This window comes from Schistosoma haematobium, chromosome 3 (genome assembly GCF_000699445.3).
Source record: "Schistosoma haematobium chromosome 3, whole genome shotgun sequence".
Taxonomy (NCBI): domain Eukaryota; kingdom Metazoa; phylum Platyhelminthes; class Trematoda; order Strigeidida; family Schistosomatidae; genus Schistosoma; species Schistosoma haematobium.
The window spans coordinates 40,257,868-40,285,459 of NC_067198.1; the positions used below are offsets into that span (position 1 = coordinate 40,257,868).

Here is a 27,592-nt window from a genome sequence, read left to right on the forward strand (position 1 = left end):
AATTAAACTTTGTTCGAACTATGGAATCTCAAGAATGTTATCAAAATTTATTATGAAGCTCTGACGAGATATTTTGTATCCCTGATGTCGTTAAGTCCCACAGGTTGACTAAAAAGAGAAATGAGTTTACCTTGACATTCAAATCTTGAGTTTTATGTATATATATTTTACATGGTTCATAAACTACATCAGATAGTTGTACATAACACCGAAAATTAAAACCCTATAACTGTACACTCGGTTTTACTCAAGGATTAAACCATCACGACTTAATACTATTTATTACCTGCTTAAACTGCAGACTACTGAATGATTCAACCTGGAATGTAGCTTCTATCTTGAGGTGATAGTCAAACTCACCTGTTACGATGAACAAAATGGGCTATATTAGGTTAAATATTAATTCATATTTTGCCATGTCAGTTGGATAGTGGTAAAAGACGCACCAACTTAAGATCCGAAGGCGAAGTCATCCTCCCAACTGTAATGAGGTATGATGATAGCAAGGTGTTTCCATCGAACGAGTATTTGCGGTGATAGTGACTTCCCATTTAAAAAGGAAGCAGTTAGAAAAGGTTGACCCTAAAAATAGCACACCTCACCCTGCCCTAAGGATTTCTGTCACTAAAGGTAAGGTCTTAAAACGAGTTAACCCATCAAAAACTACTGGTGAGAATGCCGAGTATGAACGACCTCAGGCACTTATATTTTCGGCTCTGCAGTTAGGTTTTCTGTCATTAGACTGGTCCCCAAAGACGTATTTTTACATGGTGTAAGCGACCGTTCTTATATTCCTTATAGCATCTCAATTCATCGGCATTATTCCCTTTAGATTTCACTTGCAACTGAACTTTCGTATTTCTTGCCAGGCACATTACTGCAGTGAAGTTAGTCATGTTAGACACTTCTTCCGTTTATCAATATCACAAATTAGGAAATTTCAAAAAAATAACGCAAAACTGTATAAATTGAATAGTAAACTTTTAATCAAACAGTACATCTAATAAAAATGAGACATTAATGTAAATGACTTTTGAGCAATGTAAAATCAAAATGTTGTTCATATTTTATTCCAACAGAGAGAAATAAAAAAAAGTCAATGAATTCAGATTGTTCTTCAAAAAGATAAATTTGTAGAAAACACATTAACAAACAACAGATGAATAGGCACAAACACAAATACAGAGACCAGATGAAGTATAAATGAATGAGTTCAAATGAGAAGGGGAAACACAAAAATGTCCTCTAGGCAGTAAAAATTAAGATTGATCATTATTCAATTATGGATTGATAGAATTAGATTTGAATTTATGTATATTTGACCAAACTACATTCATACAATGCCATTCTGCATGTTCACCGCATAATTTAGCATTTTCAAATGATGCACACCAAAACGATGGACCATGTGTACATCTATTATCAAGTTTAGAAGTTATCTTATGTGATGATTTCCTTGAATCTGATAAAGTAATCCATACCTTAGTTTCACAATGCACTAAGGCTGCATTACCGCATATTTTAGCAATTTCTTTTGATTGACACCAATAAGATGGCCCCCATGAACATGGTTTTATACCTAATAAATGTTCAGATTTAGTTTTCTCAATTGGCGTTGATAATGACGTTGTAGTAGCATGACTGTCAATAATATTATTATCTTTACTATCAATATCAATGCCATTAGTGTTAATTTCGGGCCAATAAGTTGCTGTACAATAATTTGTTGCATTACATTTTCTAGCCGTCTCTTTTGATGAGCACCAATAAGTAGGACCCCATAAACAAGCAATTTTATCAAAATCATATAAAGCTAATGGACTTAATTTGTCTGGATTTTCATTTACAGACTGATCTATTGTTTCAGAGAATTGTTCATTTTCACCATCTTTCACTGAAGCACAGTTGATTGTACGCTGCATAACGTATAAGTAATAAGAACAAATATAGAGAATTTTAATTAAAATGATCCAAACAAAAATTTAAAAAACGAATTTGTAATTATCCCTAAAACGTTTCGAAGCCATAACAATGAAAAGTTATTAGATGGAGCGAAACAGACCTTCAAGTATTAATAATTGTAGGTGATATTCATTTGATGAAGTAGTGAAACTTCATCAGTTGAGATGGCTGGGACACGTGTTTCGTATGCCCAACGACCGACTGCCTCGACATGCTATGTTCAGTGGTATAGGAGTAGGTTGGAAGAAAGCTAGGGGCGGCCAAACCAAAACATGGCACAAGTCCATGAAGTCACTGACAAGTAGACTGAGTCATGTTGGTAGGTGTAGACTACCTGGTTGGGGACCACGAGATGATAGCAACCGATGGTTAGAGACCCTGAATGACATGGCTCAAAATCGTTTGCGATGGCGCAGGTGCATCCACTCTCTGTGTTCTCCCAAATTCTAATCTTCTAAATTCTTCATGTCCCTTTTTTCCTCTTTCCAAATTTATTTCACTGGATTATACTCTTTAAATAACATCTCCAAACCCTAATCTTCCCGATTACTGCTTATACTCTTGCTACCTCTACCACTACGGGATTTGAATCGACAACTGTATCTCTGTGCTAATGTGGTGTGGCAACTCGAACTGATGTACGTACGTACGAAGTTCTACGTTGTTACTGACTGACTGACTGACTGAGGTGATATTCATCATAGATTGACCTTAGTTAAAGGACCTATTTGTCCAATGATTAAATGTTCACCAAGAAAACGCGAAGATCTTAAGTTTAATTCTCTTAGTGATCGGTGGTGGGGAATGTTCAACAGTCCCAGACTACGACAAAACATCTGTCCAATGTTCCTTTGTTTTCAATAGCACTGCACTACAACTGAAGCTAGTCGGACACAAACATCAACTAGAAAAACTAATTTCTACAGAAACCATCCAGGTATATTAACGATTCGCTTTAAGCACTCTCATCTACAGAATTGAAAATAATTACAAAATATCCTAGGAACGATATTCAGTAAATTACATCAGCTACCTTAAAGTAGGGCTAAAGCCAACCCAACATAATGATCCAGTGACGGAGGCATCAAGTGTTCCTTGAAGTCTTGATATGTAGAAAAAGTTGTTTGAAGAATAATGAATCAATGAGGAAATTATCTTAGTGAATAACAAAATGTAGATGGAATAGGATGTTTCTCATCAATACCCGGAAACATTTTGTTTTCATAATCAAAAAGTCGATAGGAACAGCTTATCATTGATAGATTTGTCCGAAATATCAATGTTTGATTAGATTTCAATTCACTGAGTACTGAATAAAATTTTAAAAACTCAGTGTTTTCCTCTATGTTTAACCTGATGCAATCAAAAACCATTTGTACTGAAAGCTGTCTACTATCCTCAAGAAAGTGGTCTCAGAAGTGTAGCCATTGCAGTGGGGAAGTTTAAACAGACTGAAACAGGAGCAACGATACTGAGTTAGCACTTTAAGCATTAAAACCCGAATAAGCCATTAACAAAGGTGGTTGTTCATTTTGTATTGATTGTTTGAATCTTCTTATAGACATTTAAGACTGCAGTTGATCCGTTTCCTATTGACATATGTGCATCCCGTGCGGATTGCCTTGATATTGTCAGTAATTTACAAGCATTCTAAGCAGAGATGAACGTTGATTAGCAGTGGAATCCAGAACGCATGTTTCATACTAACAACGCGATGACGTTTGAAGCGAACGGTACTAGGTTTCAGCCTCGGAGCGAACTTCAACTCTGTGATGCAGATACACGCATCAGAGTCCCAAATTCATTCCATTGCCAGCGGACATTTACCTCTGCTTAAAAGGTGGTTGGTGTTATCACACGCTAATAACCACTTCATTTTACTGAGTGGTCGACTTTGTAGCACATTATAAAGCTTTTGGACCTACACAGACTCATAACATCAAGAAGATTCAAGTAGCAAAAGTGAAACTTTCTTGACAGTGACTTGATTTGCCAACCGAGAAAATTTATCGCGAACGTTGAATCTCTAGACCATTGAGCTTGCATCCAACGGTGTTAATGTTTAACCTCAATCAATCCACAACACTGCGTGACCACCACCCATTGTATTCGGTGAGTAACTGTCTTACTCAACAAGATTTAGCTTCACTGGTCATGACTTTTTACCACAATTCCGGAAATTTCCTCTCGAAGCTGATCACTAATGGGCACATGATAATTGTCCAGTGCTTCCAGATTTTCAATGATCGTCTAACTTAAATACGTTTACGATTACAACGAAAAACACGTTAAACAGAACATTTTAAATGATCAAATAAATTTAGAATACATACAGCACATATTTGTTCGACATTATTACGATCACTCCTTGAACGAATCAATAGCACTCCAGCCTTTTCAACCACATCATAGCACTAATAACAAGGTATGAAAAATAAACAAATCAACAGTAAGATATTTTTGACTGCTAATTTAATTGAAATAATAAACATCTCTACACGAAAACAGAAATATTCATTAATTTGAACAGCTATTTACACACAAATTGTAAGAGGTAACCATCGGGTAGTTACGATCAACGTGAAACCTTACAAAAATCCCCAGTTGTCCAAGTTGTTACATCACAACGGGACAGTGAGATCAAATCGACAAAGCAATAAGTAAACAAGTCGAAATAATAGCTGTATTGATGACAGAAAGGATTAACCACAAAGAATCTAGTTTCAGAGGAACAAATAAATCCATAGAATAAAGAATAATATTGAAACGTAATATCGGTAAAAGTAGAATATACTGGTGGTCTTAAGTTAGCCAACCAGAATTACGACAATCCCTCCTGTATCTTGCACAAAATTTAAACGGTAGTTCTAGATAACTTGTATGTTATTATTAACTAGATGAAAATTGGCTGTCACTGATTCTTAAAATGCTCGGAATCAAAGATATTTATTATACAACCAAAATGTGAATTTAATATGGTGCTTGACCTGAATGATTTAATGAGTGTTTAGTTTAGAAAATATTCTCTTTCTAATTCTTCCTTTAAATCTCAACCCTAAGCTTCTTAAGTTTATAAACGTGAAGGTGCCAAAGCATTGGATTAAAACTGATGTTAGTTCGGTGATGAAAATCACAATCCTAATTAGTATACTCAACTCAAAACTAAAGTATTTCTTTTAATGACATTATAACAAATGTCATGTAGTGATGAAAACTCAATGGGATGGCAACTCCAATTTAGAATACTATCCCGACTCCTAATATGTAAACTTGACCTTTTTCGTTAACTACAAAGAACAATTCAATATGTGAGGGTTAATCATTCAAACTAAAGTTATTATTCCAGTTATTTCACTACTTTGTATTATTAATCATTTTATAATTGTGCAGTGTTTTTTGATTTACTGACAAGTCGAGGTTGGCAAGATGTACTCGCAGTCTTCGGGAAATCAGTGCTTTATAGGATCCAAACTAGTGTTGCTCAGCACCACATTTTTAGACGCCATTAAAAAGCTATTCAAGCTATAACTGATGACCTGTAGAAGTGAGATATGTACAGACTATTAATCACTGAATAGTAACCAATATCGCGGAACGTCAGTTCTTTCAAGATTGCATGTACGCCTAGCTAACGAGTGTTACGTAACACGCAACCTAAATCCACGATTTCCTGTTGACTACCTCTAATAGACTAGCATTTCAATATATTTCACGTGATGTTGAGTCACTTTGACTAGTGGCTGGATTTCACCTTAATCAATAATATTCGATCAACACTAAATGATCGTGGATGCGCACTGCTGAGGAGTCCCATACTAGGACGAAACGGCCGTCCAGTGCTTCCAGGTTCTCAATGGTGGTCTAGCTTCAACTGACTCATGATTTCAATCTGTGAAAATTTCTAAAAATCTCCACAAACCCCTTCTGATACTAAATGATTAGACAAACATGACACTGAATGAGAACTCTCGTCTAAGTTTGATCGAATAGTTTCAAAGTATTTGGGCGCCGAGTTGATGCTATACATTAAAGAGGAAGAATGTATTTGTAAAATCTCAGCGAAAGAATTTAAAGTAAATCCAACGTTTCGCCTGGCAATCTGGTCCAAGCTTTTTCAAGGAAATATAATCAAGCGTCAAAGTTATCGATGTTTGATCATATTTCCTTAAAAAAGCTTGGACCAGATTGCCAGGCGAAACGTTGGATTTACTTTAAATTCTTTCGCTGAGATTTTACAAACATATTCTTCCTTTTTGATGCCAAACATGACATTGGTCACTACTCATTGATCAATCAATTGTGCATAACGAAGTCTCAATGGTGTATCGGACTGTCATGCAAATAACTAATCACACTCAGATTTTTGACTGATAATATATATTTTATTCGCCTACCTTAAAAAAATCATGAGTGACAAGGCATTTACAAGCAGGTTTATTGATTAATCAACAAGTCCACTGCCATAAATAGCAGTGAATGTTATACACAGCAAAATCAGTGTCCATTTCATATAAATCATGAATAATCAATAGTCTTTTATCATAAAACACACTCATCAAACAAATCCGTAGTTATGTGCAGTACAAACTATACATGTAGTTTAAGGTTACTGATCTATCAAATAAATATAAAAATACTCTTACACCCAATCAACATTATATTATTTTTTTCAATGTGAAAGATGAGTAAATTGATGTCATAATAAACAGATATACAATATTAAGCTATTTGATTATGGATTATCTCTTGTTTTTTGACATCTTATCAAAATGAACTCAACAATATATATGCTCATTCGAACTTACATGCATAGAATTCCGGTCAACCCCACGATTTATTTACAGTTCTTGAATGGGTATTATTTCGGGGTTTCATGACAGATCAAAGATTGACTTGACTATCATGCACTTTTAGAGATGAAACAGTATTTCAAAGTGAAGAAGCCACAACAGAGAACCTACTTGTTGTGTTAGTGATGACATCATCTTGTGTGAACAAAAGCCTACATACAGTATAGAAAGGAGTCGTTAGATATTACTAACGATTCAATTGATGAAATCCTGACAGTTCTTACAACTAATCTAACATGAGATACTTACAGATAGCAACTAATTCATTGGATTTGCTTGAAATGCGTTAGAGAAACAAAAAGACGAAACTTTGGATAGGATGTTAAATGGAGCGAACCAACAGTACTATCATATGAAACAGTTCGAAAAAGAATTATGGGACAAATGAAACATTAAATTTGAAGACGATAAAAAAATAAGAATACTGATAAATTTTTGTCTTCAGACCATAATGGTCAAGGGGAGTAACGAATAAATATTTAAGCTGATAAGAATCGTTGAGACTCCCTTATAAAAATGATTTTTGTAACAGATTGATAAACAGCTGAGAAACCATTGAATATCAAAAACCATTAGACAGCTCTTTTGTCTTGATCTGAGGAATCGAAAGTGCAAAGTAATTCATTTTAGCTAAATGATCTGAAGGTAATATACTCAACATGAAGCACAAGTTCCTCAGTTTACAACAGTGCTGTATAGTGGATGATTAAAAAGTGTAAACCATTAGATTACAACTTATTGATCTAAAGAAACGACAAGTTCACGTTTTTGTACATTTGACGAATCGTCAAACTAGTAGGACGACTACTCAACATAAATTTTGACTAAAATAAACACAAACCATTCTCTCTATCTCTTTCTCACCTGCTGTAATTCATTTTTAGTTTTGTATTCAGCGCATATACTGCGATTAATAATTGGTCCACCAAATAAATCCCATTGTAACAACCATTTAGTTGTCATAACAACACACACGGAACATGGTGATTTATTAATTTTGTCATTATTTAATGATACTGTTGAAATACTGAATAAATTTAAGAAATTTTTCACTTGTTGTTCATAACATTCATTTAAACGATTACATTTTTTAGCCAATTCAGAATTAACACATATCTCTGTTAATTTCATCAATTCACATTGTGATTTAAATAATTTATTCTGATTACTTGGTGGATAAGTTTTCCAACCATTGGAACTGCAATAATTTACAGCATTACACATTTTTGCTGTACTGTAATCCCGACACCAATAAGTTGAGCCTAAAAGGCATGGATTTTGTTCGGATAAACTCCAAGCTGGTATTGATTGGCAGAGTGAAATTGTCTTTAATAAGATAATTTTAAAAAAAACAATGATAAAAACATGACAGGAAAGAAGTTTAATAATTTGTATGAAATTATTTAAGCTCATTTACGCCAACAACAACAACAACAACTACTACTACTACTACCAAAAACGAAAGAAAAACGACAAGAATGAATGTATTTGATCGTTTAAAGATAAGAATTGTCACAATACGTGTTTCTAATTTGATGTGAATGTTATGTGCTATAGCCTGTAAATTATCAAGTGACAAGATCGCCAATCAGAGCGCCGACTTATATGATTCTGACACTGTGCCAAACCAATGATGCTTTAACCAGCACGAGCAGCCTAGAGTCAACTCTCAGTACTTTGTGCCTAGTCCTGTCCGTTTGAGTCCAGAACACAATCTCAACTTCCAATGAATGAATAATGTATTTCAGACATATGTAATTTATATATAAGCAAATCAGACCGCCTCAACGATTAAATAGAAAATAACGATTATACAAGATCAAGCCAAAAGTGGTTGTGAGTGTGAGAAACTGTACCTAATAGATTGTGAATAAATGAAGAAAAGTAACCACCACCTAACGATTCTTGACCCTTCAGAAATACAAGTTAAAATTAGTAATTTGAAGTAATGGGCGTATCAGTTCTAAAAGATTTTATATCAGAAAATACAAACACGACACATCAACGTATCATCTTACACGATAACCGACCAATTCCATGGTTGCTGTGACAAGATGCGATCATCTGATAATCAACAAATTGGGAATAATATAACAAGCAAAATTTATGGTCAATTAGTAATACTAACGCTACGCCAACTGTATTGTATGGACGACATGTTTTTTGATTGGTATAAATAAAACATGTTTCAGTGATATTAGTATTGATGTACATTGCGAGGAGGGATGATGAAACATTCAACTCGGAGTATCACAGCTCCATATTCCACAACGTATTAGCCACCACTTTATATTTCTACCAGCGTGCATTATCTTTTATACACAACGTGTAACACGTAATCTGAATGCGTAATCTTCCTTTGGATTTACATTCTTATTTCAAAATAACTGAGTTATATCATATTCAACTGCAACGAAAAATGAAAAGTATGACTTCTGCAAAAAAGAACGTTCAATAATTGGGAATATAATGAAGACAAATTGGGAAACCGATGACCAGTTTCATCTCAACAACTTCCGTAATATAAATATACAGATTCAATAATAAGCATAAATGAAGTATATATTCTATTAAAATCTTAGGCAAAAATAGATTACCGACGAAAATGAGTGAATTTTGTCGACTATATGAAAACAAAAAAATCTTACTTGACATATCTGCTCTGGTGTATAATTATTTTCTATTAGTTTAATGACATCATCGAAATAACGATCAATCAATTCGGAACACTAGAAGATGAAGAAACACAAGAAATGCATATACAAAACTGATTAGTCGAAGAGATTTTGTAAAGAATGGTATGATTTATAGATTATATTCGTCACAGACTAACCCCAGTAAATGTACCATTGAAAACCTGTTTCGTTTTATCGCGGGAGTCTTCAGTACAACACGCCGACCCTTCCAGAGACTATAACAAGGATATTGGACTTGGATTCGAGGGACTTGGCACAATATATCCTAGTTTCCAATGGTATTCTAGCTGAGGCCAATTAATCGAATGATTGAATTCCGCATCAATGTTAATGACTTTTAAACTAGTTCATGTTGCGTTCACTAATTATGCAATCATCTATCTATCTATCTGAAATAATGTTAGTGGCGTAATCTTTTCTATCTTATACACAACATTATTTCTAACCATTTCAATCAATCATTTTACATTATATTTACCACTTAATCACAATTAAAATATTTTAGAAACGCTAACAATATTCATATGACCTAAATTTCTTAATATATATTTTCTCTTTCTTTAAAATCGATCTCATAGAAACTTGATTAGTGATATTACAATATCACAATGGGCTTTAGAATAAATTCCTAAAGGTTACATAGTGAGAAGCTATGAAGCTATAAAATCAGATAAAGCAGAAAATCAGACAGTTGCAAGGGATTTATGACATTTGCTGAAAAACATGCTACATATTACCAGTCATGCTGTAATATATTGATGATCAATGAGAATCCATATTTAGTGGGTAAACATTCATCATGGATATTACTGTAAGAGGATGTGTAGGTGGTGAAAACTTGTACTAACTTATCAAGTACAGATGTTCAGCTTCAGGTTACACTGTTTCTGTGAGAAATAGTGATTCTATCCAACTGTTCAAAGCGAAGATAATGATGAGCAGACCTCGAATTTACAACCCACATATGGAGACCTGAATGGTTGTAATATCAAGTCATCACTCTAAATGAGGAGTACAATCACGATTATCATCGACAGACCCCTTTAACTTCATGTTTATATTTGAATTTCTATTGAAATATTTTTTATTAATAATCACGTGATCACTATTATTATTCGAGTTTTTTTTAATCACACTAAATGTGAGATCAATAAATGAAACTTATCAGCAAACACCTAAACTGTTAGAATCTTGTGGTCTGCTCAAATAAAAACTAATGAGTATCATTTTGTCCGATTGGTCCTTTTCATAATCTTTTGTAAAGCAATAACATCAAGGAATTTTCAATGGGAAGACATACGTATTGGACGTTGGTTATTCAGTAGATCCCGGTACTCTTCTAAGTGATAAACAGACAGAATAATCACAGGCTTCTGCGACATGCAGAAGACGCTATTTGCAGCTTCAACCCCAATTGATGAGTACAAAATGAGCTTGTGTTTCACTAGACACTACTTTGATAACCGCTTCACTAATAGCCGCACCCTGTATATTTTATCTCACCTTTTTAAAATATTTGCAATTTGCTGTATGTATGTTTGACCTCTTTTTGAGAACAAAGATTATAAGAGCTAATGATCGTTTTCGATAACTTCCTGATTAGCCTCTGTAGTTATAAATCCAAAATTATCATTTCTGTGTTACAATAGACAAAGAATTAAAGTTGAAATGGTTAATGTTATAAATTGAAAATGCCAAGCATCACATCGATTGAGTCTTTAATACTATAAGTTACTAACAGGGCAAAGCAACTTCATTATTTATTCTGGTCATATTTCCATTCGTAATTTATAATTATTTATTACAACTAATCTTATCAATGTAACACTACGTAATAGGATGCTTAATCCCCTATCTATTTCGTCCTATTTTCTGATATCTTCAAACATTATTACTATTATTAGTGTTATTATCATCATTATTATGAATACAATTGTTTTTTCGACAACTAAGATCACTTTCACTATTCTGTCTACTGCGATCATAACAATTTACTCCTGTTTCTTACATTCAATTACGTCATATCCACTCTTTTTCTTTTGTGCGCACTTATACATTGGACTCGTATGAACATATGGAAAGTAATTGTAATTATTTGTCATCAAAGTAAATGTGACTGCATGCATGTTACACATATAATTAGATTTGTAAATCATTTCATTGATTTATACAAATTAGCGGCATATTTAGAGGACTTAAAGTACAAACAAAATGAAATGAATTCACTTTATCCCAAAATCGTTGTTATTCATTCTTGACTAAATGAGTATTACTGATAACTTACTTTATCTGCATAGCCAGCAGGTAGAACGGAACATGCATTTTTAATCAGATGTTTCAATTCCTCTTCTGTTTTATTATTTTGAAGTTGTCCATAAAGTGTTTCAACGAAAAATTTACAGGTTAAACAAACATCTATACCAGATGATAGAGTTGCAGTCTACATCATCATTAAGACAAATATATATGTAGAAAGAGAAAACAAGATCTTGTGATTAATAAAATACTAAGCACTCAAAATTACGAAGAAAAAGTCAACTCAATGATAATAGAAAGATACTGCGATTTATTTGGAGGTTTATAATCGTTTTATGTTATCTAAATTGAATATAAATGGTTAGAAAAACGGGTACAATGAGATTGCTTCGTGTATAGTGAAAGCCAAAGTGACTTTTTAATAGTGGTGTTGCTAGGCTACTCTGACTGTAAAAATTCAAATGAACAATATATTCGGTATGAGTAGTTTTACATTGCATTTGTGAAATCTGGTTTCTCTAAACTAACAAAACTCGGTAACTGCTTCCAATTATTGTTATTATAGCAAGTTCGTTTGTATTTGACGAGCACATCATCCTTAGACAAAACGAAACTATCCAAGATATTAAAAAACTGTACGAAATAGGAATAACGTATAACAGGAAATCATAGCATATTACAGATGATAACAGAACCTTTAAAGATCAAAATATTATTCAAAAATATAGAACAAGGAACTACAAAAGTCAGTTTTACGATAAATTACATAAAAATCTACATGGAAGCGGTAGTTTTTCAAAACAACCACTGTATCTTGATGATGAAACTTTGTTCAACCTGCGAAAGCGAAACGAGACTATAGTCTACGGATTTGAACAATTTATAATGTGCAATTAAAGAGGTACGATAAACGGAAGTTTCAACAAGTATATACATCCATTGGATGAGATTATTAAAATGGGATTGATCGCCTAACCTTATCAAAGAAAACCATTTATGAAAACAAACCACTTCTCATATCTTAATAAAAGAAACAGTGGTAATCGCTATTTCAAAAAGTTGTTAGCACGGTTGAAACAAATGAACCTGGCCTAATGTTTCCCCGATTGTTTAATTTTCATTAATTTTTTCTAAATTAAAGTGATTACAGTCTCCAGAAAGCCCGAGAAATAGCTCAGATAAATTAGCTATACACATATGTGGATTAAAATCACCTATATTACTTAAAAGAAACACTAAAGTGAGATTACAGAATAAACAATGTAAGTTGCTTGCGCATACACCTTTGACTCCCAGCTGTTTTGAGAAAAAGTTATGGTTAGTAATCAGTAGTATTGTTTGAATCCGAAACATGTGTGGATAAGTCAATCTGTGAATAAGATTTGCTCATATATATTGTTGCATACCAATGGTGTATCGATTTCAGCAAGAATGTTAACGACATGAATAAAAACCATTAACAACAATTTGCATGTGACTCAAAAGAATGACTGCTCCATTTTTAAAATCTGCTGCGATAGTAAGAATAAAATTAAGAAAAAAAAACACTACTTTCTATCTTTAACACAATCGCATATATATAGGAAAACTAAAATACTGCTAATGTTATATAACTGACATATCTCGATCACTTAAACTATATTTCCTATTAATTCAATAACCAATTTATTGTTTAATGAAAAATTACAGAAGACCTTGATAAGTATCAAAACCATACATTAAACACATCATTTGCACAGCTTCTTTGCCTTGTGCTTTACACACTCCATTATTCCTCTAATTCTGTTGTTATTTGGATTACTCTCAGATTTCTTTTCTTTTGTCTTCGTTGTAATTTTCTGCCAGGAATTCTACCACCGATAGCGGTTACACACTACTTATAATTGTCAGAATAAGTAATCTACACCACACTTATACAATTGGTCAGTAATAATGAAATGAATCTGTGAACATTACATAACCATTTTAAAATAGTTACCGTTATAATTAGATTATAGGTAAATTTAACAGTGTTATCTGTCTAAATATCAATAAGCAAAAAGTAATTTCAATGGTTAAGATCATGAGTCAGTTGAAGCTAGACCACCATGGAAAACCTGGAAGCATTGGACGGCCGTTTCGTCCTATTGAGGGACTCCTCAGTAGTGCGCACTCACGACCTCGCCCCCTGCGAGATTCGAACCCGGGACCTACTGGTTTCGCGCGCGAGCACTTAACCACTAGACCACTGAGTTCTAGTGAGAAGTAGTGACCAGTGGAGTTCAACCAGGTTTGTTGTGAGATAGTAACCCACTGAAGACAATGGTGGATATGTTGCTCAATTTCGTGGATTAGTTGAAGTTAGACATTAACACCGTTGGATGCCGGCTCAGTGCTCAGTGGTCTAGTGGTTAAGTGCTCGCGCGCGAAACCAGTAGGTCCCGGGTTCGAATCTCGCAGGGGGCGAGGTCGTGGATGCGCACTACTAAGGAGTCCCGCAATAGAACGAAACGGCCGTCCAGTGCTTCCAGGTTTCCCATGGTGGTCTAGCTCCAACTGACTCATGATCTTAACCATTGGAATTACTATAATATCCACAAAACCCATCTGATATTAAACAAAAAGTAGTTTAAGTCCAACATTCACTAACTAGAAGGAAAAAAACTATTACATAATTGATATTATACTGAAAAAATTTATTTGTTTATATACAATAGAACATTATTTGCGATTCATATCCAATAGTAAATTGATATGATATGTCATTCAATTGAATTTTCTGATACTTATCATTTAATAATACATTCATTTCATACTACTTAAATTCAATAGATACAATTTATGTAGAATTTAGTTTAGAATAAACGTTTTAACTTTTTATTATTTAACTCGTACTAATTCACATCATATAAGACGAAGTATTAACATTTCTATACATAAACAGTTGGAAGTTTACAAAAAATAGACGAATTTATAACGAAATTAGTTACTAAATAGAGTTAACATAAACAATTACACAATAAACTTATTCACTCAAATGTTCTATCTCACACACACACACACTTCGTCACAATATAACGAAACGAAATGGTGAACAACAAATACATTAACGTTCATATTTAGTACAGTAGACAATAAATTGTGATCATTCATGTTAACACTGTGATCATAACGTATATGGTTGTAATGAAAACAAGACATTTTATTAAGTAGTGTTTATATGTATAATATAGTGGGTTTTTATATCACTCAATTTACATTTTATTTCAAGTTACAGATTCGTCATTTCAAAATGGATTGAACACATATAGTGTCAACACAGTGTTAATGATGTTGAGATTCAATAATGTATGTTCAGATGGAGTAATAAAAATTCAACTGGTGCCATGATCATAAAACATTGCAATTGGGTAGAGCTTAGATATACTTTACGAAGGTTATCTCGGCGAATTCCAATTTGTGCATTATTTGCCGACGATCGGACTGAGTGGAAGACGGAAATAAATTACCGGTTTGTGACATACAACCGTGAAATGAAAGACATCAAGCGGTTGGAGGCTGACCCAGGTTTCAAGCAAGTTGGAACTCATCAACAAGGTATACCCGTAATCATGAGGAAACTGATGGGCTATGGGATTCAAACCGCAATCAACCAGCTTCATGAAAGGATAGGCATTTGCTGGTCTATAACAATAATCAGGCTAAAGTTCTAGAGATCATGTAACTGGCTGAGATGTTATTAAACATAGCTCGGGAGAGAATGCGGGGACTACCCTGCTATATTTATTTCATAAACGCCCTAAACTGAAGATAATCTAGCTTGGTTGCCTTTCTTTTTGTTTTCTCAAATTGAAATATACCCTCTTATAAATAATATTTATTTGTTGTTGATCGATTGTATGAACCTTCCTATTTCTCCTTTTTCAAGTACATTATCGTTCCATTTTATGTGGCGCATTTCTTAATGCCCGATCGTGCTAACATTTAGGTGTCATAAACAAACAGTAAAACAAATATTTGATAATTTAATAGTTGAATTCATGATATTATCCACAAAAGCCCTTCTCTGACTAAAATATTTGATGCTCATGAACTATTTCCCGATGTTTAACATTGTGTATCAAGTTAATGATGTTATCTCAGCCGACAGTAGATGACTAAATCTGGTGCAAAAGAACTACTAATATATACTGTTATTTCACAGATTGAAATCATGAGTCAGTTGAAGCTAGACCACCATGGAAAACCTGGAAGCACTGGACGGCCGTTTCGTCCTAGTATGGGACTCCTCAGCAGTGCGCATCCACGATCCCGCACCACGCGGGGCTCGAACCCAGGACCTACTGGCTTCGCGCGCGAGCACTTAACCACTAGACCACTGAGCCGGCATCCAACGGTGTTAATGTCTAACTTCAACCAATCCACGAAGTTGCGCCACCGCACACCATTGTCTTCAGTGAGTTCCTATACTAGGAGTCCCATACTAGGACGAAACGGCCGTCCAGTGCTTCCAGGTTTTCAATGGTGGTCTAGCTTCAACTGACTCATGATTTCAATCTGTGAAATTTCTAAAATCTCCACAAAACCCATTCTGATAAAAATACTGTTATATTTTAAAAAATTTTCTTAAGATGATTACTGTTAGCCAACGATTTGACAAAAAGACAGATTAACTTATCTAATAGCAGTAAAGTGAGATAATAATTAGGTATATTACAAATAACTAACAATTTGACTTTTGTATTAGGACCGACAAAATAGCCTTCTACAAGTTGCTTGAGACATCCATTAGGCATAATCTATAATGGGAGCTATAGACAATTGTCATTTAGTCTTTTATTTATAAATAGTAAGATGTCGCTTTTATCTATCATACAGATTTTTACTAGGATTATGATTATCTTTTTTTCTTTCTTTGCTCATTGTGTTAGACACCTCTTTTTGGTTTTTGCTAGACCAGACAACCAACTACTGTTTTATGGCTAATCCATGCTGCTTATCAGTCAGTCAGTTGTAAGCAACACAGGACTTGACACATGTGTTCCGATTCAAATTGCTACAACATAATAACATAGTGAGATGGAACTACCAAGAGAACTGCTAGAATAGTAGCAGTAACAGTGCAGAATACTAGACATAGACAATATGCCCCCAAATGCCCTGGTACGGTCGAGAGTGGGGAGAGTCCACTCTCCATCTCGAAATTCTCTCATATGGACACGCGTATATAGCCTCTGCCAGGGAAGTCCTACTCACTGCCTTCTCGTGACATTACTGTTGTTCATGGAATAGAGAGGACGAAAAGCGAATATCCGGCGCTTTAACCGGGTTGGTGAGCATGGAGAGTTCACCTAGGGGAGTTGGAAAATCCTAATTCCAAACCAATGGTGCACATGAGCTCCAGTATCCTGAGGGAATAAATGGCGCATGAACCAATCGTTGTTCAACGACTACCATGGGACTGCATCTCCTTACGATGCTCCACTGCCTTGTGGATCGGACCTTTAAGCCGAAGGCTTCGGGTGTGACCTCCTAAGGAAACCACCTGCTTCGGTTTGGGCACCCGGTCAGTATCACAGCCCTCACACAAATCAAATGAGGTTTGTGTGGCGCATATGTATTTAGTGCCTTCTTGTACCAATATCTATGTGTTCAAATAAATAAATAAATACATAGACAATATGATTTAAGAAAGAATGATTGCTATTTCTGGTAACGCATTCACCAAATATAGATTTATGGACTTGGCTTTGTATCAAATTGTGTGAGATTTAACGATACTACTTATTTACACAAGAAGAGAATTAGGTGGAGCAAGCTTTGAAACAGACTTATTGGTTATAGAAGATAGGTGTTTCAACCACTAAGCCATTGACATACCTACTATGTGGAGATTTCCTATTTATGAACCATTATTGTAATGATTGTAAAATTGTATCCAAACTACATAATTTACTGATGTCAGCATTAAAAGCCAGTTTTGAAAAATAATGGAAATCATTTTTGAAAAGAGCAGCCACGGAGGACGGAAACAACATTACCCTTTATTTAGACAAATAACCACTCAGAGCAATAAAAAACGCATGAAGATAACAGTATCACAACAGAAATTCAAGCAAGAATACCGCTTTATCGCAAATTAAAATAAGAGCGATGGGTTTTTTTTTAATAAGAAACGTGTGGTAGATACACACCACTTTTAGAAAAGAGTATATGAACAGTAGAAAAACTGAACATTTTTATACTTAATACAATGAAAATAGAAATTATTAAAATCCTTTATTCATCAGCGACGAATATACTTCTTAGGATCTCTCTCTACACGACCCGGCTACCATACTCGACTAGTCTCGTCCCCTGTATAAGTGGGACAATCAGTGTTACAAGATAGATCCCGAAAACGCTAGCATATTCTTGTGTTTAAATTATGAATATACTAACAATATTCTCACTGTGATTTTTACTCTCATTCAATTTAGTTTATTTGTAATATAACTACGCACCTGTCCAAACGGCGTCCTGATTTTGGGAACTAGCCGAGTGAAGTAGTATCTGAAGAATAGCAAGTAATGAGAGTAGCCTAGTTGTATAAAGAGAGATCTTAACAAAAATATTGACTAGTTGTTAAATATTCTGTTGTTTACATCCGAGCAAAAAAAATGGTAAATTCGAAAAGTGAAACACTGAAGGCAGTTTAGATGAAGTTTCGTCCCCTGAGCTGGATGGTTTGATCTTGAAGCTTTCATTATCCTTCCGAAAAACATCATCAGCACAAACTCCAGGTACAAATGAAGTGTTCGAATTTCTCTACATATAACCCACAGCTTGTCCTGTAGACCTCCATCTTGATTGGTTATTGTTAACCTTTAACCTGTCATTGCTTGCTTCTTGTATATATATAGAACCAAAATCCAAATTATTGGGGAATCCAATCGAAAAAAAGTAAACAATGACAGAAAATAAAACCACCCAAATCATCCACCTGAGCTACAAATCTTCTCCACGATCTCAACGTTGAAAGTAATTCTTTTAAAACAGGTATATTTGATTACTTAGCCCATTTTCCTTTCTAGGTAGCTCAAAAAGTATCATTTCATATTGTGGGCGACCGGCAAGCGACAACCGCCCTAATAACCTTTAATAGAACTTAGAACTGAAAGATAAAATCAACAAGCTTATCACAAGGAAAGCATAATTTCCAAATTCTTATCAGTCAGTCATACACAAAGTAGGCACTAGCACATGTGTACGTCGGTTCACATTGCCAGATCCCATAAGCATATCGAGAGGAAATCCTGAAAGCAAATCCTAGAGTAGTAGGGGTAATAACAGTATTAATTGAAATGGAAAAGATTAGATACTGAAGATGCTACTCGATAAGAAAATATAAGTTAATGAAATAAAGTTCATGGAAAAAAATTAGAAACTTAGAATCAAAAGGGAGACGAAGACTGAATGCATGTGTCATTGCAGATGATTTTGAGTCACTTCACACAATATCTACGGCCATTAGTTACGATAATCAAGCGGAATTCAGCTAGGTACTTTATACCTATTAACATGGCTCAGTCCAACTATCAATAACTTCATGAAAGGATACTACGTCTTGATTTGGTCACCCCTAGCTTATATCCAACGTAATTCTGCAAGCATATATTGTCACAATAAATGAAGCAAGTTCAATGCCTTCCATTGTATTAGTCGCCCTTGTTTTGAAAATAAATGTACGAATAAACTATAAATATAATCTATTTGTTATTCTTGAGCTGAATTCCCTTTCACACTCTTAAATATTAATCACAGCCTAATATGGTAAACACCAGACAGATATTTGAACACTCCACAATCAAAAAAACCAAAAAGTGTGAAGAGCGACAGACTTTCTAGTAATGATACTCATTACATCAATGTTAAACAGTTGTTGACACCAATTTTTCTAAAATAATAGACAAAATGAAGTGGGTAATCAATTTTCTTCGATCATTGGCTAATTCTTATCCAATCAGCGTTAGTCAATACTTAGTGAACTCTGTAAAAATCTTCTCATGTGAAAAACTATAAATATACTAACGTTTTTCCTACTGTGCTTCTTACTTCCATCTAACTTTGTTGTTTGGAATATAACTTCCTTTCCTGTTCAACCGTGTTCTAATTTGGGGGACTTGTCGAGTGAATCGGTGTCCGAGAATACTAAGCAATAGGAATAGCTGGGTTATAACCGTAAGAGAGAATTATAACATTATGAAATAAAATTAAGACAACAGAACTTACAGTTTGAACTTGATGATCTTGACGTGGTGGTAGTGACTGTGATGATGATGGTAGCCCTACCTTCTGATGTATGGGTGAAGCACACAATCCTATACTTCCACATATTAGCTCAGGAGCAGTGCCGTCAATAATAGCACTAACAATTTTCGCTCCGTATTTTTCGACAAAGTTCTCACACTGTGTATCGTAATCAGATGGTAGATATTCACAGACCTAATATTTGACAAAAATCAAGTATATAAAGTAGCAATGATAAACAAATTTTCTGAGATAATTGCGAAAATTTCCACTGACAATATTTAATGGTATGTAGAATAGTTAACTTACTCATCTGTAGTGAAATTTAATGTATTTGCTTTATGTGACTATAAAACAGTGCAGTGTATTTATATTTTCTACACCTTCAAGTTTATCGGATTGTTAAAATGAAACGACACATGAAAACATGATAAACCGTAGGAAGGTCTATTAGGCTTAGCAATCTGAAATTGTAACAGCCATGAAAACCAGTGCTACACACCTACATAGATATTTTCAATCAATAAAAAGCACATGATCTAAACTCTGGGATGAAATCCCAAACCCTTTGGTTTCGGCTGCTAAACTAAGTCACATAAGTCAATGAAAGTTACAAGAATAAAAAGCTGACCAAAACTATACTGTCTTAGTGATACGTTAATAAGCATAAAAGGTAGGTTTACGATGTACGAAAGATTAAATTACTTGATCAATAAACTTCTAAGACTGCCTGTCCTAACGTTGGAATAACCTGTTTTCCAACTGTGAATACTACAATTAACCTACCTGTTTTAGATTTCTTTAAACTGAATAGTTATAAATGGTAACTGTATGTATTCATATGCTATCATCAAACAGGAACAATCGTTCCTATTGTTATGATACTAAATACTAGGAAACTCAAACTGAAGCACTACAACTCTTGGCACATCTACCTTTAATTTACCTTTTGCAAACAATGAAAGACTAATATATTGAGATCTCAACACCTTATATATGATGGGTTGGGAAGTAGTTATGGCAGATAAACTATCAGAAAGCTTCAAGCATTGAATATGGGTGCAAGATGATGACTTTGGAAGGAAACTTTACAATATATAAAATGTGGCTACCAGTGGGATCCAGGAAACGTGGTTCGTCCTATTTAAAACTCGTCAGCTGGATTTCTACTCCGGAACTCGAGTACCAGAGTGAACAGTAGGAAGAAAACTGTGTCCTGGATTCCACTGTTAGACGCATTTCATTCATTCTATACTAACTTGCGTCACAATGGCTATATTGAGGCAATCCGCATATGACGTATATTTGCCAATCAAGACTGATCACATTTAAGTCGAAATATCAAAAACGGAATATTCTAATCCATTTCCAATCGAACTAATTTTAAAATATTCTGAATAATCGCAATTCTGAATGAGTGTTAAAGAGATATCCATTGTAAAATTGCATAGCTAACAACGATAATTCTTCACTGTACGCAAAATTTATAGTAATGAATAGAACTATTATTATCATTGAAGGTCACCCTATCCGCAATGGATGATACAAATCTAAATTTTAACTAAACTAAAAAAGTTATATCTGTCAAACGGCTGATCATTTCAACCACATGACATTTAAATAATGTGTTAGTAAGTTATCGTGAAAAGCGCATATAGCAGGTACTTCCGAAATCGAAGTCAGATTTCATTTTCAGTCCAGTCATTTTACACCCAACTAATGGCTAAAGTCAATAAACTAAATAATACTACAAAGTTTATAATGACTAATGAAGTAATATCTATTTACAACTGAATTAAATAAAAACCAAGGCATCTTGAAGAAATGACTTAAGCCAAGTTGGGAAACATTACACGTTTTATTTTCTACTTCAAAGTAGAATATTACAAGTATGTTATCATAAATTCACCATATATTCTACCCGATTATTAAATCTTGATAGTGATATTTAAATGTTAAAAATGGCCTATGTACTATTGATTAGAAGTAGTAATAGATTAAGATTTCCTTCGATAACAAAAAACCCTCTGTTGGACGTATCAGTCAATTCATATATAATAATGATAGTGCAAAAATAAACTAAGTTTTAAGAGATATCTTGATGGAAAAAAATACCAAAAATGTTTACTTAATCAGTTTCATGACTAACTACTAATTATTAAATGCTTGTGAACACTTGGAATTCAACAGAAATTCACTTACGGAGAATTTAGAAATAAAACATTATGTTCCCTAGAAAGGACTTTCTACACATCAAAATTCTGTGTAATCCTCTTTTCTTCCCCAATGTTTGAAGTATTCAAGGAAAACAAGCTAAGTTTGGAAATTTAATTCAGTTTACGTTGACTGGTTTATCCACTTTCGTGGTAAATAAGGTGCATAGAATGGCTGTATTATTAGCATTCTAAAAGCACCTCAAGCACATTGACTGTTGACAGTGCATAATAGAGTAGGATATTGTATGAATGAATTTTATAGTCTTTCAGATTATTTCAAATAGGTATAAGAATTCATGGTTTCTAAGTGATATCATGGCCAAAGATTAAGTCTAACAGCCAGGTCTTAACGGATCGGAGTACAAGTGACATAAACTAATTTCCTTTAATGACATTTTATAATATTTATTTCGTATTTATGTTCTGTATATAAGCATGTTTTTTGTTACATGAACAACTACTAATCTGGATAGTGGTCATGTCTTTCATTTCTAACCATTAGGAGGCCGAAATCAACAATATTGTCTAGGCCACATCAAATCATTGCATTCATCTGTCGATTAGCTTTCTACTCATTGATTTCAACAGTTGAAAATTTCGTATAATCAAATCACAGAAAACCTTCTAAATAACTCTAAATAGATCTTAATTGAAAACGCTTGCACAACAATTTAGTTTGCCACTAACATCTCATTAATATCAAGGAAAACCATTTTTTATAAGTTTTAGAATTCACCTTTTCACTCTTTTAACCAGGATTAATCCCATCATTTTTGTTGCGTTAAGCAATAATTAATAAAATAATCAGTACCATAAATAAAAACGCAACTGATGAAAAAATGCTTACGGTCTCCATAGCTAACACAATTGCAGCTTCGGTTTGATTACCAATAGTTAGTTCAAATATCTTTTTGACCAATAGAGTACATAAATGACAAACACCGGGAATATCCTGTGATGTAGACAACGATGGTAACATTGTATCACCAGGTATATTATTGTATTCACATGTACACATTCCAAACAAACTACACATCTCTTTAGGGTCCACCTCTTTCATACCATTGATTATTTGACCAAAGTTATATTCTATCGCTTCTTTACACTAAAATGTGTAAATCAAATTACTCATATAATACATAACCAAATACGTATTTCAGTAGAAGGTAGAGAAAAGCAGTAAATCCAAACGGAAATTTACAATGGGAATGTTACACGAGACGAGATTTAATAGAATCATAGGTATATAGAAAACACAAACAAGAATCAGGAAGAACACAATTAAGTTGACTTATCGAGGCAATACATACAACTATTGAGCATCAGGTACTTACGATTACCATTTCATTTCATTGAAATATATTACTTATAAAAGCGGGTATTTACATCTCACTACCGTTATCTTGACAACTTAGTCTGTATTTGATGGAGATAATATACAAGTATTAACGTGCATCGATATACTTCAGGCGACTGGTGATCTTATATTGTCTGGTAAGAAACAAGTTAAGGACACGAAATTTCATACCATGCTTTTTATAAGTCATTAAAGTTCCAAAATTTTATTGAAAAATGACTACCTCCTTTAAACTATGATCGCTGTGCAGGTAATGGATATGAATTAATCAGTAAAATGATATAGACAGTTCAACTGTATTGTGCGAAATAAGTTGTCCTCAAATTATGAGCTAGGAAACTCAGAGACGGGATAAGTAATCTCCAGTCATTTAACATTTGTGAGATTTCAGTGAGCTGAGTAGGTACAGAGTATTCCAAATGCCCTAAGGCAAATTCGCATTAATGATTGTACTAGAGGTGGTGGGAGCAAGATTTGCAATAGATAAGCAGGATCTCCAGTGATGATGCTTTACGTCATACAAAGACTGGAAAAGGTTGGCTCCAAAGTTACCAATGATAAATTTTATGAAGTACGGAGCCAGTAGTTAGAGCTAACTCACAAAATATCATGTGAATAAGGTTAAGTATTTACCTCTTTGACATTAAATTCGCACACCTGGTCATTGAGATGATAAGCAGTATCCTAGTTGCTTAAGCAGATGTTTTATCCCAACTTCACGTTCAGCAGTATCCATGTTTATCATATTTGATAACCACTTTCTTTTCATAAACTTCCATCCTTCCTGTCAATCTTTCCTCCCTAGCTTTGTTTCCTTCCACCTGTGAAATTAATCCTGATGATCAGTCTAAAAGTTTATAGCTGACTTTCTGAAACTGCTTTCAGATTGTCCAGTTGAGCAGTACGTTTTTCTATGGAGTAGGTGTATTTTGTCCCCGATATCTTTAAAAACAACCCAAATAAATCTACTTACTTAAATCGGCCCAACCATATCACCGTGCGTATGACTAACGGATAGATAATGTATATGACGGTAAAGATATTTGGCATATAACGTGGTAACGTAAGAAAGAGACATGAAATCTAAGATACAGCAACTTACAGCGGCGGCAAAGAAGCCCATATGTGTGCAAACCTTTTCATCAATCAATTCCTTTAAGCGTTCTTGTATAGTTGGGTTCTCAACACCTATCTTGAATTGACTCAGTACTGATAAACAGTTTGGACAGGTTGGAGTTTCTTGAGATTTGTATGAAGTCCATTTATGACCGACACTACCCATTGGGCGTCTTATCCATGAAAATTTTCTATCTTCATTACATTTCTTTCCTTTATTAGTCTGAAAATTATATATATATATATATATATATATATATACCAGTTAGTAAGTTGAAAGAACAAGTAGTCGTATATTTAGTAGAATAATTCACAAAAAGAACTTAAAAGTTTGATTTCATTCATCGGCAAGACACATATTTCATACTTTTTCGATCTAGAAATTTTTACTGTACAAACACAAGCTCGTGTGCCCTAATGCATTTTGCTACGGCTTGAAGTAAAAACATCAAAATTGGTTTCAAATATTACACCAATTCATACATTTCAAATTATAGTAACTTGCTGACATAAGCTCTAATTAATGCATATGTAATTAACATAAAAACTATCCATGAGGTAAACTAAAATTCATGGTGCAAACAAAAATGAAGTAAACGAAAAAAGTAAAAGAAACGATTTAATAAAATGTGTAAATTAGTACAATGTTTAGTACTTGGGATGACGAAAAAGAACACTAATTTGCAGCAATTGGTGTCATGGGGTATCATGGGACCATCGAGTAAGTAACACAGTTGTTAGGAAACGGGTACTAGGTAAGGATGGCAAATCAATTGATGAAGTAGTGAAACTTCATCAGTTGAGATGGCTGGGACACGTGTTTCGTATGCCCAACGACCGACTGCCTCGACATGCTATGTTCAGTGGTATAGGAGTAGGTTGGAAGAAAGCTAGGGGCGGCCAAACCAAAACATGGCACAAGTCCATGAAGTCACTGACAAGTAGACTGAGTCATGTTGGTAGGTGTAGACTACCTGGTTGGGGACCACGAGATGATAGCAACCGATGGTTAGAGACCCTGAATGACATGGCTCAAAATCGTTTGCGATGGCGCAGGTGCATCCACTCTCTGTGTTCTCCCAAATTCTAATCTTCTAAATTCTTCATGTCCCTTTTTTCCTCTTTCCAAATTTATTTCACTGGATTATACTCTTTAAATAACATCTCCAAACCCTAATCTTCCCGATTACTGCTTATACTCTTGCTACCTCTACCACTACGGGATTTGAATCGACAACTGTATCTCTGTGCTAATGTGGTGTGGCAACTCGAACTGATGTACGTACGTACGAAGTTCTACGTTGTTACTGACTGACTGACTGAGCGATCGGTGTCAGGTACTATCTCAAGTTATGGTCACGTGTGTAATAAACAACCACATTCGATAAATACAAGCATGGTGATAACTTGATATAAAATATTATACAAAGGATAATTTTATAAACCAACCAGTAGTAAAGCACTGAAACGATACAACTACATCCTGTTAACATACTGAACTGTTCGCACTAAATTTGTGCGATTGGAAAATAAAATTTTAATAGTGGTATTAGCTGTCTCTGATGTTTACTTTGATCGAAAATGCCAAAGCAGAAGTCAGCTCAGGATTAATTTAACAACTCTGAAACATTAAATCTACTGCGTGTGTTAATAGCAAACTGGAGCATTTCGGATAATCGAAAACTAGGTAATATATACTCTGAAATAAAGTTGGGCATATCAGACTCCATAATACATGCAGCTTAAATTATTTGAGGTACTGGTTACTGGTAAGTTCTGTATTATTCAGTTAACAACGCTAGGGTGTAGTAAATCTACTTGCTTACCATGAAGTTGGCCAGTGTGAATTTTGTCTTCACACTTACGCAAAGTCCCAGCGTTGCACAGATCTCTTCAGGACTCTAAAATAACTAAGATAAGTTCAGCATAGTTCTCACCATCTTTTCTGAAATGATATGCAGGACATATGGAACGTGGACATTTACCAAATTTTTGCAGTATGGAATTATTTCACCTGGAAGATTATTGCAGACTAATTCATCAAGCTGTGCTTCAATCTGTGCAGCAGTTGAATTGTCTTCAATAAGCTTTTGCATATCATTGACCAATCGTTTACAATCATCACAGAGTGGAACGCCGAAATTTAGATCCTTGTTAATGTCAATCGAAATGTACTCTTACTTTGATGTATGTATGAGAATCACAAAGCGTAAGGATGTTACACAAAACGTTATTGCGATTCTAATAATTATTTTACTTAAAACAGCACTAACCTTGATATATTTCAGTTGGGATAAAGCGTTGATTATATTTTTGCACTAATTTTAACTGTTAATCCAACCGAAAAAATTACCTCTTCATTTTTAACACCAGTAGCACAAAGCAGTGGCTCAATCTTGTAATCCCACACATAGGGTGAGATTAACCGGCAATCCGTGCATTCGGAAGAATTATCTATTCTAAACTGCGACCATGGGTACTTCTTCCATTCACCAATACATTCAGGAAGAACATTATGCTTTTGTGCAGAGACAGCACTTCGGCAAACTAATCTGTCAACCGTAGTATGTGAAACAACTATGGGTGATAAAAATATCACTAAAAATGTTATATAAAAAGAGAGATTATTACAAACAAAAGTCAACCGCAACATCCCAACTCAGTATTGCGAACAATCAAATCAAGTTACCCGAGAACTGAATGAAAGCAGTGAATAATTAGTTTCCGATGTGGAAAAACAACTTGCCATAGACACATCATCACTCAATTGATAATACACAATTAAAGTATTTAAAGTTTTACATGATTCAATTTTTATTTTGTCTCTGAAAATTTATGGAAGTCTTCAGTCGTCTTGTTTATGAGGAGCAC

The 27,592-nt window shown here is 34.3% G+C and overlaps 1 protein-coding gene across 2 annotated transcripts; it reads right to left on the bottom strand.

The window, feature by feature from the left end:
• Positions 1-749: 749 nt before the first annotated feature.
• Positions 750-27,592, bottom strand: MS3_00005786 (uncharacterized protein). 2 transcript variants are annotated; one of them, XM_051213864.1, is made up of 14 exons: positions 27,353-27,592; positions 27,075-27,319; positions 26,995-27,039; positions 26,903-26,962; positions 26,659-26,871; positions 26,548-26,622; positions 24,708-24,944; positions 23,096-23,353; positions 20,015-20,227; positions 11,793-11,948; positions 9,461-9,541; positions 7,677-8,138; positions 4,296-4,376; positions 750-1,916 (listed from the first exon to the last, which is right to left on the bottom strand). In XM_051213864.1, the coding sequence occupies exons 1-14, from the start codon at positions 27,372-27,374 to the stop codon at positions 1,281-1,283; spliced, it is 2,784 nt and encodes a 927-aa protein (XP_051069877.1). In that variant the 5' UTR covers positions 27,375-27,592; the 3' UTR covers positions 750-1,280. The 2 variants fall into 2 exon arrangements, with proteins under 2 accessions (XP_051069877.1, XP_051069878.1); XM_051213865.1 differs by having other exon boundaries at positions 969-1,916; positions 26,659-27,039; positions 27,075-27,417; positions 27,468-27,592.

Bases quoted from the DNA above. Each gene is read 5' to 3' on its own strand.
- MS3_00005786 (XM_051213864.1), bottom strand. From the start codon at position 27,374: ATGTTGCGGTTGACTTTTGTTT. The intron at 27,320-27,352 runs GTAATAATCTCT...TAACATTTTTAG, and splicing joins GTTGCGGTTGACTTTTGTTT to TGATATTTTTATCACCCATA. The intron at 8,139-9,460 runs GTAAGATTTTTT...ATCTTATTAAAG, and splicing joins CACCAGAGCAGATATGTCAA to ACAATTTCACTCTGCCAATC.